The sequence below is a fragment of the Balaenoptera ricei genome, chromosome 1 (genome assembly GCF_028023285.1).
Source record: "Balaenoptera ricei isolate mBalRic1 chromosome 1, mBalRic1.hap2, whole genome shotgun sequence".
Taxonomy (NCBI): domain Eukaryota; kingdom Metazoa; phylum Chordata; class Mammalia; order Artiodactyla; family Balaenopteridae; genus Balaenoptera; species Balaenoptera ricei.
The window spans coordinates 152,229,936-152,243,747 of NC_082639.1; the positions used below are offsets into that span (position 1 = coordinate 152,229,936).

Genomic DNA, 13,812 nt, shown 5'->3' on the forward strand with positions numbered 1-13,812 from the left:
CAACATTCATCTATGGTGTTGGAAGCTAGGGTAGTGGTTACCCTTGAGTGACTGCAAGGGGGCACTTCCAGAGTTGCAGTGATGTTCTGATTCTTCGCCAGGTGCTAGTTTTGTGGGTTTGCTTATCTTGTGAAATGTCATCGAGTGGTATGCTTACGATGGCACACTTTCCTGCATGAATGTTATAAATTGACCATTGAACAACATAGGGGTTAGGAACCTCCCCGCCCCCAGGTGAAAATCCGTATATAACTTTACAGTTGGCCCTCTGAATCCGCGGTTCCACATCTGCGGGTGCAACCAACCATGGATTGTGTAGTACTGTAGTATATATTTAGTAAAAAAAATCCAAGTTTAAGTGGACCCGAGCAGTTCAAACTCGTGTTGTTTAAGGGTCAACTGCACTTCAGAATAAAATGTTAAGAAACAAGGAGGCAGGACATGATCTCAAAGCCAAGGATAGATCTTTAAAAAACTAATTTAGTTTTATGAAAAGCAATAGATTTGTTCTTGTTTTTCCCTTGAACCAGTGTATATTGCATTATGGCAGGGTCCCAGCAGGGACTGTGAAAGTGTCAGTGGGAAAAGAAAAGAGGGGTGACGTGGTGAGCGTCAGCTGAAGCTGTGGGGAGCAGGCTGGCTCTCCAGGGAAGGAACTTCTCAGCAGCTCCTTGCTGCTGCACTCGCAGTTCACCTGCAGACTGTACCACGTGCATGCATGTGCATATCACAGGCCGTGGCACATGCAGAAAATGACGACATTGGAATGGCACACACTGGGGTACCAGATGGGGCTCCTGGCAGCCAAAGCCAAGTGGCCTGGTCCTCCAGGTGCTCCCGGGATGAGGGGTATCAACCTCAGCACACCTGTGGGATAATGTCCTCTTAGAGTGTGGGAAGCCATGGGCCTCCACTCTCCATTTCACGTTCTCTGAGCTGGCAAAGGGGAAGAGTCTAGGCTTCCCTTGCCCTTCTGCTCTTGGAGAAACCAATTCTGCACACCCCTCACCCCTGGGTTACAGGTCCCGTTTGCAGTAATGAAGATCATGGGGTTCAGGGGAATTGTGCAGCATTCTGGGTCTCTCCTCTATGCTGTGGCCTTCTATTTCTAGCCTCATTTCCCACCGAACACCCCACTCTCTCTCCTGATCACATTACACCCTGGGCACACTGTACTTGTCTGTCATCTATGAACATCTCCCAAGCCCTTCTCTCTCTCCATCACACCATTCCCTCTGCCAGAGCGCTCAGCCTGCCATCCCTGTGCTAAGCCCTCCACTTCTCTGTGAAGCCTCTTTCTATACACTGAGGCCACTACCACACTGTGATTTGTGTGACAAGCGTGTGTGTGTGTGTGTGTGTGTGTGTGTGTGTGAACATCCTCATGGTCCCTGATTTCCTATCTTGCCCACAGTAGGTGCTCAACAGTTATTTCTCAGATGACTTCCATGCTGCAGAGGGACCCTGGCACTAACTCCACCCCTGTTCTTGGTGGTCACTCATTGTCCCCTTGGGTCCGGATCGCCAGCCTCTCAGGGACCTTTCAGCCGTTTCAGACTCTGCCACTCCACTGCCAGGGGCCTGGAGCCATGCTGCCTGGATGAGACACGTCCTCATTGCCCAGATCCCCTCACCTCCCCTAGCTCACACCTGTGGGGTTGGCATTAGACTAATTGTGGTGTGACAAAGGGAAAGGGTCACAGTGACTCAGCCTCAGTGCTGACTCCCCTCATTCAAGCGCCAACCTGCAGTACCAGCATGTGGCCACAAGGGGCTCTCTGGGGGCGACTCTTGGCCCAGGGGAGGAGGGCTCTGTGGGAAGAACTGCCCAGATAAACAAGGAACTGCTCAGGGGCTCTGCCCCTCTCCAAGTGCTGAAGCCCCACTGCCGCCTTGGCTGCCTTATCCTGATGTTTTACCCTTGGCTGTCTAGCAGCTGTTGTTTTCTATCTTAACACGTTACTCCTTGCTTTCCCGTGAGCCTGTCTTCTGGCCACCCACTCTACTGACCAATAGCCGCCACAGGGGCAAGTCACCTCCACTTTTGTCAGTTCCACTTCCTTTGGATGAGGGCCAGACTTACACCATGAGCTCCCCATCTTTCAGGATGTGGGCTGGAAAATTGTCCTGTTCCATCTCTTCAACACCTCTCGACTCTGCCCCCTTCTGTCTCCCCAGTGCCACCCAGGTTCGGGGCTCCCCTCTTCTGCCAGGATTAATGCAGTGGCTTCCTGGAGGATCCCGTGTCTCCAGACAGCCCCCTACCCATCAACTCTCCACCCTGGAGCCAGAGAGATCTTACTCCCATCAGACGCTGGCCTTCAGTGGTTTCCCAAGTCCCAGACATTCAAATAGTACCCCAGGCCCCAAGACCCAGCTGCCTGATTCTCCAGCCTCACATCCCTCCTCTCTTGCCCTCCAACCAGTAGTACTGAAATACTTGTAGTTGCTCAACACACCGTGATGTTTCAAGCCTTTGTACTTTGCACACGCTCTTTCCTGTGGCCTGATCATCTCCCACCCCTCCCCCACCTTTTCCCTTGCTGCTCATACTTCCTTCACCTGGCTGAGCCCTATTCATCCTTAAAAGTGCCAATTCCCCTGTGAAGCCTTCCCTAACGCACAACTCCTTTCCATGTCCCAGAACCCCTCCTCTGAATAGATCCTGTCCCCAAACACACGTCTCTCATTGTATTTGTCACTCAGAGTTGTGATAATTACTCGTGCTGTCCTGTCTCCGCCACCATCTGTGTACCTCTGTGCGGGACCGTGGTGTCGCACTGTCTGAAAGTTGTTGCACTGAGGTAGCTCCCTCTCTGTACCATCACCTCCCACCTTGAGCAAGTCCTTTAAATGCTCTGAACTTCCGTTTGCTTATCTGCAAAATGGAAAGATGTGAGAATCGGAAGGGGGCACGTACATTCAAGAACTCTATAAATGGCTAAGGGCTATGCACGTGTTTTTAATGCATTTTCTTCCTTCAGACTAGTGTTTACCTGCACTTGCCTGTGTGGAAATCATAAGATCAAAGGAATGTGATGTGATCTTTTTGTAATTTCTCCACCTTGGGTCCAAGGAAAAGCTGGTGGAGAGTAAACCATTAATTGTGTCTCCCTGCAGCTCCTAGTCTTCTCGGAAGCTCTGGGTTAATCCTGGGGTCAGGAACCTTGTTTGGCCAGGGGAAACAGTGCATATGTGTAGGTCTCGGGCTGTCTGCCTTTCTCATCAGTGCTCCCCACCAAGTGCCCACCTTTCCCTCCACCAACAGAAGAGACCTCTCCCCACCCTCCCTTCAGGGGGAATAAGCGTTTATAAAAAGAATAGGGGGATAGTGAAGGAGAGCTTCCTAGGCCATAGTCTGACTTTCAGCCATGGCCCCGGGGGGTAAAGCCAGAAAGGAGTGGAGGCCAGGTGGAGCACTGCTGTTGGCGCTGAGCATGTGTGTGAGGTGGGGCTGCCCTTGACTGGACACTGGGTCTCAGACTGTGGCACAGCTGACATCACAGAATCCACTGTGAGGCTACGGCTGGGCTTCAGGACCTAGAAATTCAGAGAGAACACTGCATGCATTCTCAGATTGTATGGTTCTTTATTTAAATTGCAGTAAGGAAGCTGAAATGGGCTCTCCAGGGGTATTTCGCTGAGCCCTGGTCCCCTTTGCAGCTTCCAGCTCTAGGTCCTATTGATGGGCTTCAATGGTCACTGGCTCCATGGCCTCAGATGTCACACCACCAGTGATTTCCAGCCCCTGGCCAGTCTCTGCTGTCTCTATGATGGCCTCCATTCGGGTCCCTTCCACTGCCTTCGCCAGGATGTTCACACCTTTATCGCGTGATGAGCCCGCTGTCTTTCTAGTAAGACTGGCTCTGATATTCCTCAAGAAGGAGCTGATCCTGCTGAATATCTTGGTGGCGGAACCTGAACTCGCTGTAGATAAGCTCCTGCCCGGTTTGTGCGAGGTCCTGGGCTCGTTGGTGATGGGAGCACGGCTGACGCCTTTGTGACCAGTGCCCTGCTCGCTGCCCCCCGGGCTGCCGTGGCCTTTCTCCTTCTGGTCGTCTCTAGTGGCTCTACGGCCGCCTGAGCACCGGCCAGCTGCTTTTTGGATTATCTTGTTCCCCGCTGCCTTGTGGTGGCTTTCCACTGAACTGCAGAGCGAGGGGCTCCTAAGAGCTCTCTCCTCTTCCCACTGCTCCCTGCTCTCCCTTCTTCCCTTGCGGGCCTGGGACACCCTCTGTGAGCTGCCATCCTGTTCACTCACTTGGCCTTCCTGTGGCAAGGTTGAGATGAGGGTCCCCTCGTCCTCCTTGTCGGCTCTTCCTCTGACAGTCTCGCTGGTAGGTTCTGCTCCGACCGCAGTCCTGCCGGCCTCTGGGGAGAGGCTGGTGGACGTGCTGGAAGCGTACTGTGAATTGTCCGCAGCACCTGCCAGGGCCATTTTCCTGCTCCTCAGGGATGTTCCGGCAGTGCCCCCAGTGGCTATATTGGTTTTGCTTCCTCCTGGACCGTCGCTGGCTGTGGCCGCCGTGGCGGTGCTCTGCTCTTCATGGGCAGGAGACTTGATCACTGCCACGCTCAAAGCACCCGCTGCGGTGCCTCCTGCCACCCATGCTGTCTCCACCTTTGTCGTTGCCCGCAATGCTGACTCTTTGTCAAGCACCGTAGGCTTTGCTTTTGCAGTGGCCACATCGGGCACGGTACCGGGCTTGTGGGAGTCCAGTTGGATCCCCTCCCCCCCAGCAAACGCTGCAGACGTGGCCCCGGCCACCTCAGAGCGCACGTGGAGGCTCCGGATGCTGACCTGGTCCTGATCCCACTCTCCTTGGAAATCCTCCCCTGCCGGGCTCCGCCCGTCCTCCTCCTCGAACACAGGCATGCCGATCATGTCCCCGGCTGGAATGGCATAGGTGCTGCTGTGACTGTCCACTGGTGGTCGCAGGAGGTAAATCAGCTTTTCCCAGTAGGCAAAGAGGTCTTCCTGCGCGTCCAGAGGGGGACACAGCTGCAGGTAGCAGGAGCGGCCAGTGGCAAACTTCACGCGCAGCTGTTGTTTCTCACGATCGTGAGCGGAGATCCTCACGAACTTCAAGGGAAGGAGCCTGGTGAGCTCTAAGGTCTTTGCAGCCTTGTGGCTCTTCCCCTTGGTGGCCTGGGTGCGCTCAGCCTGCTCTTCACAGCCGGTGGCCCATCGGGCCAGCAGCATGATGTCTGGGAGTGGGAGGACGGGGCTGCTGGATGCGATGCCCACGGTCACCATGCAGACACAGTTGTGCACGTCGATCACGTCTCCCCTCTTCGTGATCTGGATAAAGTCGCTCTCGAATATCGGTGCGTACCTGAATATGTCGTATTCGCCCTTGTGCAATTGCTGCTGCAGCTTCCCCATGGTGGTGTTGAACAGGCCCACCCCGGTGCTGCTCTGGGCCGTGTGATACGGGAGCAGAGAGTCCCCAGTCATGGCTGTCTTTGATCACGACAGGCAGCGCGGTTAAGGCGGGCCCCTGGCTCTTCCCTCCCTCGGCTTCGTTGGCAGAAGAGCGAGCTGCGGTGCTCCTGCGTCACACAAGCAGCCCTACGGCAGGTCTTCCAAGCCCACCCCACTGGCCCCCACCTTTGCCTCAGGGTCTCCCAGAGGCAGGGGTGTGGGTAGGGGCACAGATGATCACAGCGGGGACGCTGTAGGGCGCCTGGACCCCAGGCTAAATCTCTTCAAGTTGTAGAGAGGTATGGTAGGCTCCCCCTCTGCCTTACCTCACTTCTGCTTCTGGGTTTTTATCTCCCCAAGAGGCTGTGAACTTCAGTCCTAGTGAGAGAAGTAACCACTTTCTCAGCCTAACCCCCTGGCACAGCCTATTTATCCTCTGATGCCCTTTGTGACCTATCACTGTCACACAGCCCTTTGCCTCATCCCCCAGCTGCCCCCTCAGGGCAGGGCCCCCATCCTCTCCCAAACACCCCATTGCCCCCGCGGAGGACAGGCCCATCCTGCCAGGGACTCAGGTGGGTACCAAAATAAAAATGTCTTCAACTGGGAAAATTTTGTGTGGGTCCTTTTTCTTTTCCTCCCCCAAATTCAGCTACTGGATGAAATCTATAGGAATGTAAGATGATGGGATAAATTTGAACCATTTAAGCTCGTGGTTTAATTGTATTGAATAACGTAGAGTTGGCAGTTGCGACCCTTAGTCTGTCCTTTCATAAAATCCCAGTAAACGTTGACGATGGTGATTTTTAATAATAACATTAAAAATTGCTTCTCCTAGGCACCATGCTGCGTTCTTCACGTATGTTTGTAAGAATCCACTGAGTTTGGTACTGTTAACTACTGTTCCCAGTTTACAGGTGAAGAAATTGAGGTTGTATCTCCTGTTTAGATTCCCAGAGCTAATGGTAGCAGAGGCACTATTTGAATGTAGGTCTACCTGATTCTAAAGCCTTTGTTCTGAACCACTACAGTACTTAGCCTCACAAAGAAAGCTTGGCCCAGCCAAATGTTTTCAAACTGGACTGATTTAACTACCTTTAAGAAGACCTATTTGGTGCATTATTAAAAGTTGCATAATTAATTCTATGTGTGTATATATGTTATGGAGAGAACCCAAGACAGCAATTGGGCTGATGTGGGTATTAAATTATCCAGGGGATCACTCAGATCCTCCCTTCCTTTATGCTTGTGCAAACAGCCTGTGTGTGGAAACCTAGTTATTCTTATGACATGTCCTCCCCCAGTGAAACGGGGGGTGAGTAGCCTGAGATGTAAGCTTTGATTCCAAGAGCCTGCCAGATGCTGTTCTGTAGTAACCTCCCTACCAGGCAGAAGTGGTTTGGAAGCCTTGACACCTGTGGGGAGCATGTACCATTAGACATCCTGCCTCATTGCCACTCCCACAGAGCTAGTCACAGAATAAGTGATTTCTAAATTGTGACTTGAAACTTCTGAGAAAGGCCCTTGCTCCCAACTCTCTTATCTCCAGTTTGATGTTATGCTTGAAATCCCACCATAGAGATTCATTCCTTGAGGATAAAGGCTATCTTTCTGTTAAAATACACACACCTGTCCCTCAACAGATGACTGGGTAAGCAAAATATGGTCTCTCCATACAGTGGAATATTATTCAACCATAAAAAGGAATGAAGTACTGATATATGTTACAACATGGATGAACTTTGAAAACATTATACTCAGTGAAAGAAGCCACATATTGTATGATTCTATTTATAGGAAATACCCAGAAGAGGCAAATCCATTGAGACAGATATTAGATTAGTGGTTGCCTAGGGCTGGAGGGAGCAGAGAATGGGGAGTACAGGATTTCCTTTTGTGGTGATGAAAAATTCTGGAACTAGATAGTGGTGATGGTTACACAGTATTGTGAATGTACTGAATGCTACTGAATTGTACACTCTAAAATTACAGTGGTGAATTTTATCACAGTCATACACACACACACACACACACACGCACACACACACACACACACACACACACACTCCTGCTCAGAACCTTTATAGTTAAAAAACATAGCTTTCAGCTTTAGAGAGGTCACCTGTGTGACCTTGGGCATGCTACCTAGCTCTCCACTTCGTCTGTAAAATGGGGATAATAACAGTTGCTGTTGAGGATTAAAAGAGATAATGCATGTAAAGTATTGAGCATATTGTCTCACTCAATAAATGTCAGCTATTATTGGTATTAGTTTCAACTGGCCCTTTAAGCTTCAGTGTGAATTCCTTCCTGACAGCGGTTTTCTGTAAGACAAATAGAGAAGCTTCTGGGGTTAGAGCCACCATGAGAACTCAGAAGGATCCTCATTGGACAGACCTGGCCTCCTCTGAGGTTTTTTCTCAGGCAAATCCATGTAAACGCTTTACTCCACGGAGAAACTGCTTGAACACAACCAAAGAGTATGGGATGCGGAAGAGAGGAAAAGCTTGGTGTGGGTTTGGGTTTCAGGGTTTCTTCAAAGCCCGTGGGAGAAATTTGGCTAAAGATGGAAAATAGCATTTTAGCTCCTGGCAGAAAGTGGAAGTTTCAACTCCAGAACCCCTGTCCTGGGCCAGAACCCTTTACAGCTCTTTATTCTGAAGTAGGTGTCAGGCCAGATCTCAGGGAAAGGCCAGGGGACAGGATGAGGGCAGGAGACAGGAGGGCGGGTGGGCTGTCCATGCCCTGCCACTGTGACATCACAACCCCAGCAGGTGGTGGCCCAAGGAAAGGACCTTGTCAAGCCAGGTGTCTGACTCTGGCAGAGATCCCATCCAAGTTTATTCTTTCACAGCCCCCAGTTTCCCTCTCTGTCGAACGTGAAACTAGATGAACTAAGCAAATTGATGGTAAGTACTTATTAATCCTTTTTTTTAAAGTATGGAGACATAAACTTGGTTACAGAAAACAAAACTATTTTTAATGCATTTGTTAAGAGAACTTACAGTTCCACTGATGATTTACATGCGTTTCCCAGATCAGTTTTTCTTGCCATTGCCACTTCCCCCTTCCTTCCTCTCTAATTCGTTGTTGTCCATGGCAGCTTTAAAACTGTCTTAAGTTTCATAACAGCTGATTGGTGGCTCATCCAGAAGGTAAATGCCAGGAAATTCATCCCCCTCCACTAAGACAAGGAAAATAGATTATCTCCTGAAAGAAGTGGTAAATGGTACTTCCCCCAGATGCTCTGTGCAGATTAGGAACTGCCCCTGATATGTAGTTAAAGCAGCAAAATTAGGATGCCTGTGTCACAGGTGACAGTTTAAAGGAACTATACATGAGTTCAAAGGAGCAGGCATGCTTCATGTGCATGAACATTCAAGGAAGCAAGGATCTCTCTGAAAAATGGCATTGGTGGCAGAGTAGCCAAATTTTATTCCCAGCCTGTGAGTGTTACATATGTGCACAGGGAAAGAGCAAGGGACCCTGGTTCTGTTCTAGACCTAAGGAATCATATGCTCTGGAGATTCCAGAAAATTAGGTGGACTATTTTCTTTGAATTATCACACCTATCCCGTCTAAAGTTATACTCTCTCTTCCTCCCCATCCTCACTGCCATTCTTTTCCAAATTTGAAATACCTATTTGCAACAATGAGACACAAACTTGGATGTTATAAGAGATGTAATTCAAGTGAACACGAGGAGTTCTGTGACATTGTAAGGTTCAAGTTGAGCAACAGGTGTACATTTTAGGCTTTTGTATATTCAGAGAAACTGGTAGTTGAGGTATTCAGATTTTATATCAAAATTCTATCTTTTTTTAATAAATGTATTTTATTTTTTTTTGGCTGTGTTGGGTCTTTGTTGCTCTGCACAGGCTTTCTCTAGTTGCGGCGAGCGGGGGCTACTCTTCATTGTGGTGCGCGGGCTTCTCATTGCGGTGGCTTCTCTTGTTGTGGAGCACGGGCTCTAGGCACATGGGCTTCAGTAGTTGTGGCTCTCAGGCTCTAGAGCGCAGGCTCAGTAGTTGTGGCGCACAGGCTTAGTTGTTCCGTGGCATGTGGGGTCTTCCTGGACCAGGGATTGAACCCGTGTCCCCTGCGTTGGCAGGCGGATTCTTAACCACTGCGCCACCAGGGAAGCCCCCAAAATTCTATCTTAATACCAAACAATCTAAAAGATATGCTTGCTGCTGTGCCCTAGGGTTTGTCAATGAGAAATTGAGCGTCAGAAACCACAGACTGAGGAACAGGATTGAAAGTCAAAAATCCCACCTAGTGGCACCCCAGAGAACAAAGAACAACACCTGAAGAATATTTAAAGCTCGAGACCACCCCCTACACCACCGTCTCCAAAGGAGAGGGGAGGGGAATGGTTAGATCTCAACAAACAACCAATTTAAAAGAACACAAACCAGCACAGCACTTAAGTTCACCATGTCTTGGTTCCAATATTTATTATATTGACAGGTTAGGAATACTAGGATAAATAAGTAATATCTTCTTTTACAGAAAATTGTAATGATACTACTGAGTAGGATTAAACACTCTGAGGATTTCACAGAAACGTCAGAATTTAAACAGACAGTAGCCAGAGTCCTCATGGCCAGTGTGAGTGACTGTCTCACAGCTATAAATGCTCTGGGCCCGATTTCTACAAACATCTGCATGACAGAAACAATGCCGTTAACATCTAATAATGCTAAAGCCTAGGCATCACCTGGCTTCAAACGCATCTCCGCTGATTGTGGTTTTCAACCGCAAGAAAAGGAAAATGGAATATTCTTTGGCTCTTCCGGCCTAGAAAAAATTCCTGACCTAAGTCACTGAGCAGAGAATCCTAACCCTTTGGAAGCTGGACTCTGTTTCTGCTTTCTTCCTATGACATTATAACTGAGTTTGCAACAGAGGACCTGCGTTAATGCTTGGGTGCCAAGGGGGAGAGGCCTTCTCTGTTGGCACAAAACTGCACTCAGTCCAGGCTGGCACAATTCTGTTCTCCCGGGGCTGACAAGCTCCTCTGGCCACCTGAATACTTTGCAAGACACTGCACGTGCTGATAGCCCCCCCAAATTCTCAGAAACCAGATCTGAGGAAAGTCACGAGAAAGTCACAGTGGTGGTGTACTGCGCAAACATCAGAAGAGCACAACGCCTAGTTTTGAAACGAACGCCTTGCACACGGTAATTCCTGTACAGAACAGCATATTTGCTAGAAAGCACAACCCTGGCCATCGCACAACTTCACAAAATGCCATTCTCACTCCACGTCCCCTACAAGTGACAGTGGCAGCGGCAGCAGAGGAGGTGGCCCCACCCCACCCACCCGAGGTACAGATGCTTCTTCTGCATGAATCCTAATGGTGGGAGGCCTGGTTTTTGCAGAATCCAGATGAAAGGCAGGCAGGACCCTAACCAGGGGCCATCTGGAGAATCCAAGGATGGCCAAGATGTTAAGGCCTAAATTCTGGAGTTGAGGAAAAAGATGCCCTTGTTGCCCTGGTCCAAAGTCCACTCTGGGGTAGAGTGGAAAGGCCCGGCTGAGTCACCGAGGGCCCTCCCGCCTTGATGGTTCTTTGCTGCTGGGATTCAAGAGGTGCACAGGAAGTCAGATCTCCAATGGCTTCAGGGTTTCGGATGTAAAAGGAGGATTCGATGAGGACTCCGCAGTTGCCCCATACCACGGCTGCTTAGCTCTGCAGTGTTCCCTCTTTTATCTGTTGGATAAAAAGGTTTCTCTCATCTTCTGGAGTCCTCCCGTTCTGAGCCCGGACAATGCATGTGGGCCGGTGCAGGTTGAGCATGTATATCAAATGCTGCTTCTCATTCTTGAGCTCCTCAATTTGGGCCTTCAGTTCGGCATTCACGCTCTCCAGCTTCTCTGACTCCTGGGGGGCAAGCAGCAGAGGGATTAGGAAGGGAAGCCACGGGCCAGTGAGGAACGGGGTGGCCTGCTGGTGGCCCCTGGGTGGCGAGGGGTAACAGCTGGGACGCGTCGGGGCTCATCAAGCTGGGAATGGCCGCTGGCTCCCTGCTACAGTGCCCCACAAAGCCGGGACAGCAGCATTAGGTTTGGGAGAATCCAGAGCCTGGAGAAGCCTTTGAACTTGGAGGCTCCTTCAGAGATGCCTTGAGTTTCCACTCAAGGTTGAGGCAGGTTGTGACCCTGATAGTAACGAAACAGCAATAGAAGCAACGGCAAAGAGATCTCCTTTGCACAAGTACAACAGCCCATGGGCAGGTCTTCTGGACCCGAAAGGGACCTGGGGACTGGAAGGCAATCCAGACTCATGGTGCTTAGTCTTCTGTGAGTCACTGATTTCACTGAGAAGCTCATCTCCCCAGAAAGAATGTACATAGCGATAAACAAAATGTCTTAATTTTCACTGACCCCCTGAAGCAATTGACAGAACCCTTGGGGACCTGTGGAACCTGGGTGAAGACTCTGCCCAGGCCTTTCTACACTCGGGAGAGGGGACACAGCCACTGGAAAGACCGCATCACGGCCTGCTCCACCTGCCCACAGATGCCGTTGCCACTGGTGCTTCTCCCTTCTGGAAGGGGAGCCGGCTGAATGCAGCTGGGAGCACAGACTATTGGATGCACCAAGGAGAAGGGCTGCAGAGTTAAGACCGAGAGAGGAATGCAAAGAAAGTGTAACCTCTGCCTGTAGATTAAGGAAATAGCTTGTTTGAAGAGATTAATTAAAGGCTTTTCACAGTGAGCCAAATGAGAGGTGGCAGCTTCCTTTTCTGAGGAAAATGGGCGAGTGAAGCCTCTTTCACTGGACTGACATATCCTGTCACCCGGAGGCTTCTGGACGTGTATGGACCGGCCGAGGGGGAATATGGGCACCAGATGATCTTGTGGTTTTTAATTCACACACCTGTTTCTTACACATCCAGAGTCACATTCATTGTGCTAACAGCTTTGCTACTTCGTCGTTCTGCAACTGGCATTTCTGCTACCAGCTACAATGCCCTTCCTGGGAAAGCACTTCTGGGCAGGGGCTTTCAAACTCCCCTTCCTCACGTGACATGAGGTTGGCGGGGAACAGGCGTGAGCAAGAGGAAGGAGCAAGGCACACAGGCACTCACTTTCTGCAGGCACTCTGTCTTCTCCTTCTTCTTGTTTCGGCACTTGGCAGCTGCAATCTTATTTCTTTCCCGTCGCCTCTTTTTCCTTTCATCTTCTTCAGGGGCTACCTGTAAAATTCAAGAGGCACAAGCTTAATGGGAGGCTAGAAATTCAATCCACCTCAAATACACTGCCTTTTATTTCCAGCTAAAACTGGCAAACCAGGGCAGCCCTAAAGAATTCGGGAGAAGTAAAGCCCTAGACTTTTGCATGAAACCTCTACATACACACACACACACACACACACACACTCAAGAATGAATAATGAAAAATCAAAGAACAGTTAAAATTATATTGGCAATATTAGTAAATTAAATTTATTTTACTTTTAAAAAGCATTTGGATTTTAAAATAGGAGTTTGATATTCAAAGTGATAACTATTGGTTATCAACTAGAGCAAGAAACAGATTTTGTTCAGTAAATATGTCCTTTCCCCTAGAACCAGGAATGACCTCAGGAATATCACCTTGCCACTCACTCCCCCTGCCTCTTCTTTGATTCATCTCTGTCTTCACCTGGAACATCATCGTAGCACCTCCTTCCTAAATTCAGGAGAAGCCCGTGCAGCTCCTGGAGAAGAGGAACCCAAGCCTATTCCCCAACCAGAGTGGCGTTATCAGCCCATGGCTTGGTGCCACCTGTGGGTGGAGAACTAGAACCGTCCATTGATTCATCCAAGAAGTTGATATTGATCTCTTCCTCTGTGCCCCACCCTGAGCCAGCCCTGCGATCCTCAGAGAACAAAACCCTGTCCTGCCTCACCATCTGGTCCTCTGTGAAGTTCACTCTGATCCTGACTTTGCCTAAGGACTGGGGGGGAACCAGCAAAGTCTGGCTTCTGGACTTGGCTCAGAGACCAGAGTCCAGTGGGAGTGAAGCACTCACAATGAGCAGAGTGGGTGATGGTTTAGGCCACTAATGTCAGAACTTTGTTCATGTCACTTGTCACTGCTCCAGACAGCAGGAAAGGCCATGGGAGCCTCACCGCAAATCCAAGAGATCCTGGGACGCCACGATCACCTCACCTCTGACTTTGGATTAGATGACACTGACTTAAGGTTGTTGGGCTGAGATGGAGGCTTTACAACATAGGGAAACAAAGCCCAAGGGGGAAATACAATGAGAGGCATTTCTACCTTTTATGTCTTGGATCCCAGAACCACACAGGCAGACATTGGGTTTAGACTAAACTACCTTTGAATCTCAGCTTCACTGCCTATTAGCTGTGAGACCTCGTGCAAGTTACTGTG

General features: G+C 49.8%; 2 protein-coding genes across 4 annotated transcripts in view; both read right to left on the reverse strand.

The window, feature by feature from the left end:
• Positions 1 to 3,650: 3,650 nt before the first annotated feature.
• GARIN4 (golgi associated RAB2 interactor family member 4) lies at positions 3,651 to 5,458 on the reverse strand. Its single transcript, XM_059904307.1, has one exon. It carries the CDS (start codon positions 5,456 to 5,458, stop codon positions 3,680 to 3,682), a length of 1,779 nt encoding a protein of 592 aa, XP_059760290.1. The 3' UTR covers positions 3,651 to 3,679.
• A 2,925-nt stretch (positions 5,459 to 8,383) lies between these two features.
• ATF3 (activating transcription factor 3) overlaps positions 8,384 to 13,812 on the reverse strand; it is a 55,318-nt gene continuing 49,889 nt past the window's right edge. For all 3 annotated transcript variants that reach the window (XM_059938392.1, XM_059938383.1, XM_059938373.1), the window contains exons 3-4: positions 12,522 to 12,625; positions 8,384 to 11,312 (exon numbers count right to left, since the gene is read on the reverse strand). In XM_059938392.1, coding sequence (XP_059794375.1) covers positions 11,115 to 11,312; positions 12,522 to 12,625 — 302 coding nt within the window. In that variant the 3' untranslated portion in view covers positions 8,384 to 11,114. The remainder of the gene's footprint in view (positions 11,313 to 12,521; positions 12,626 to 13,812) is intronic.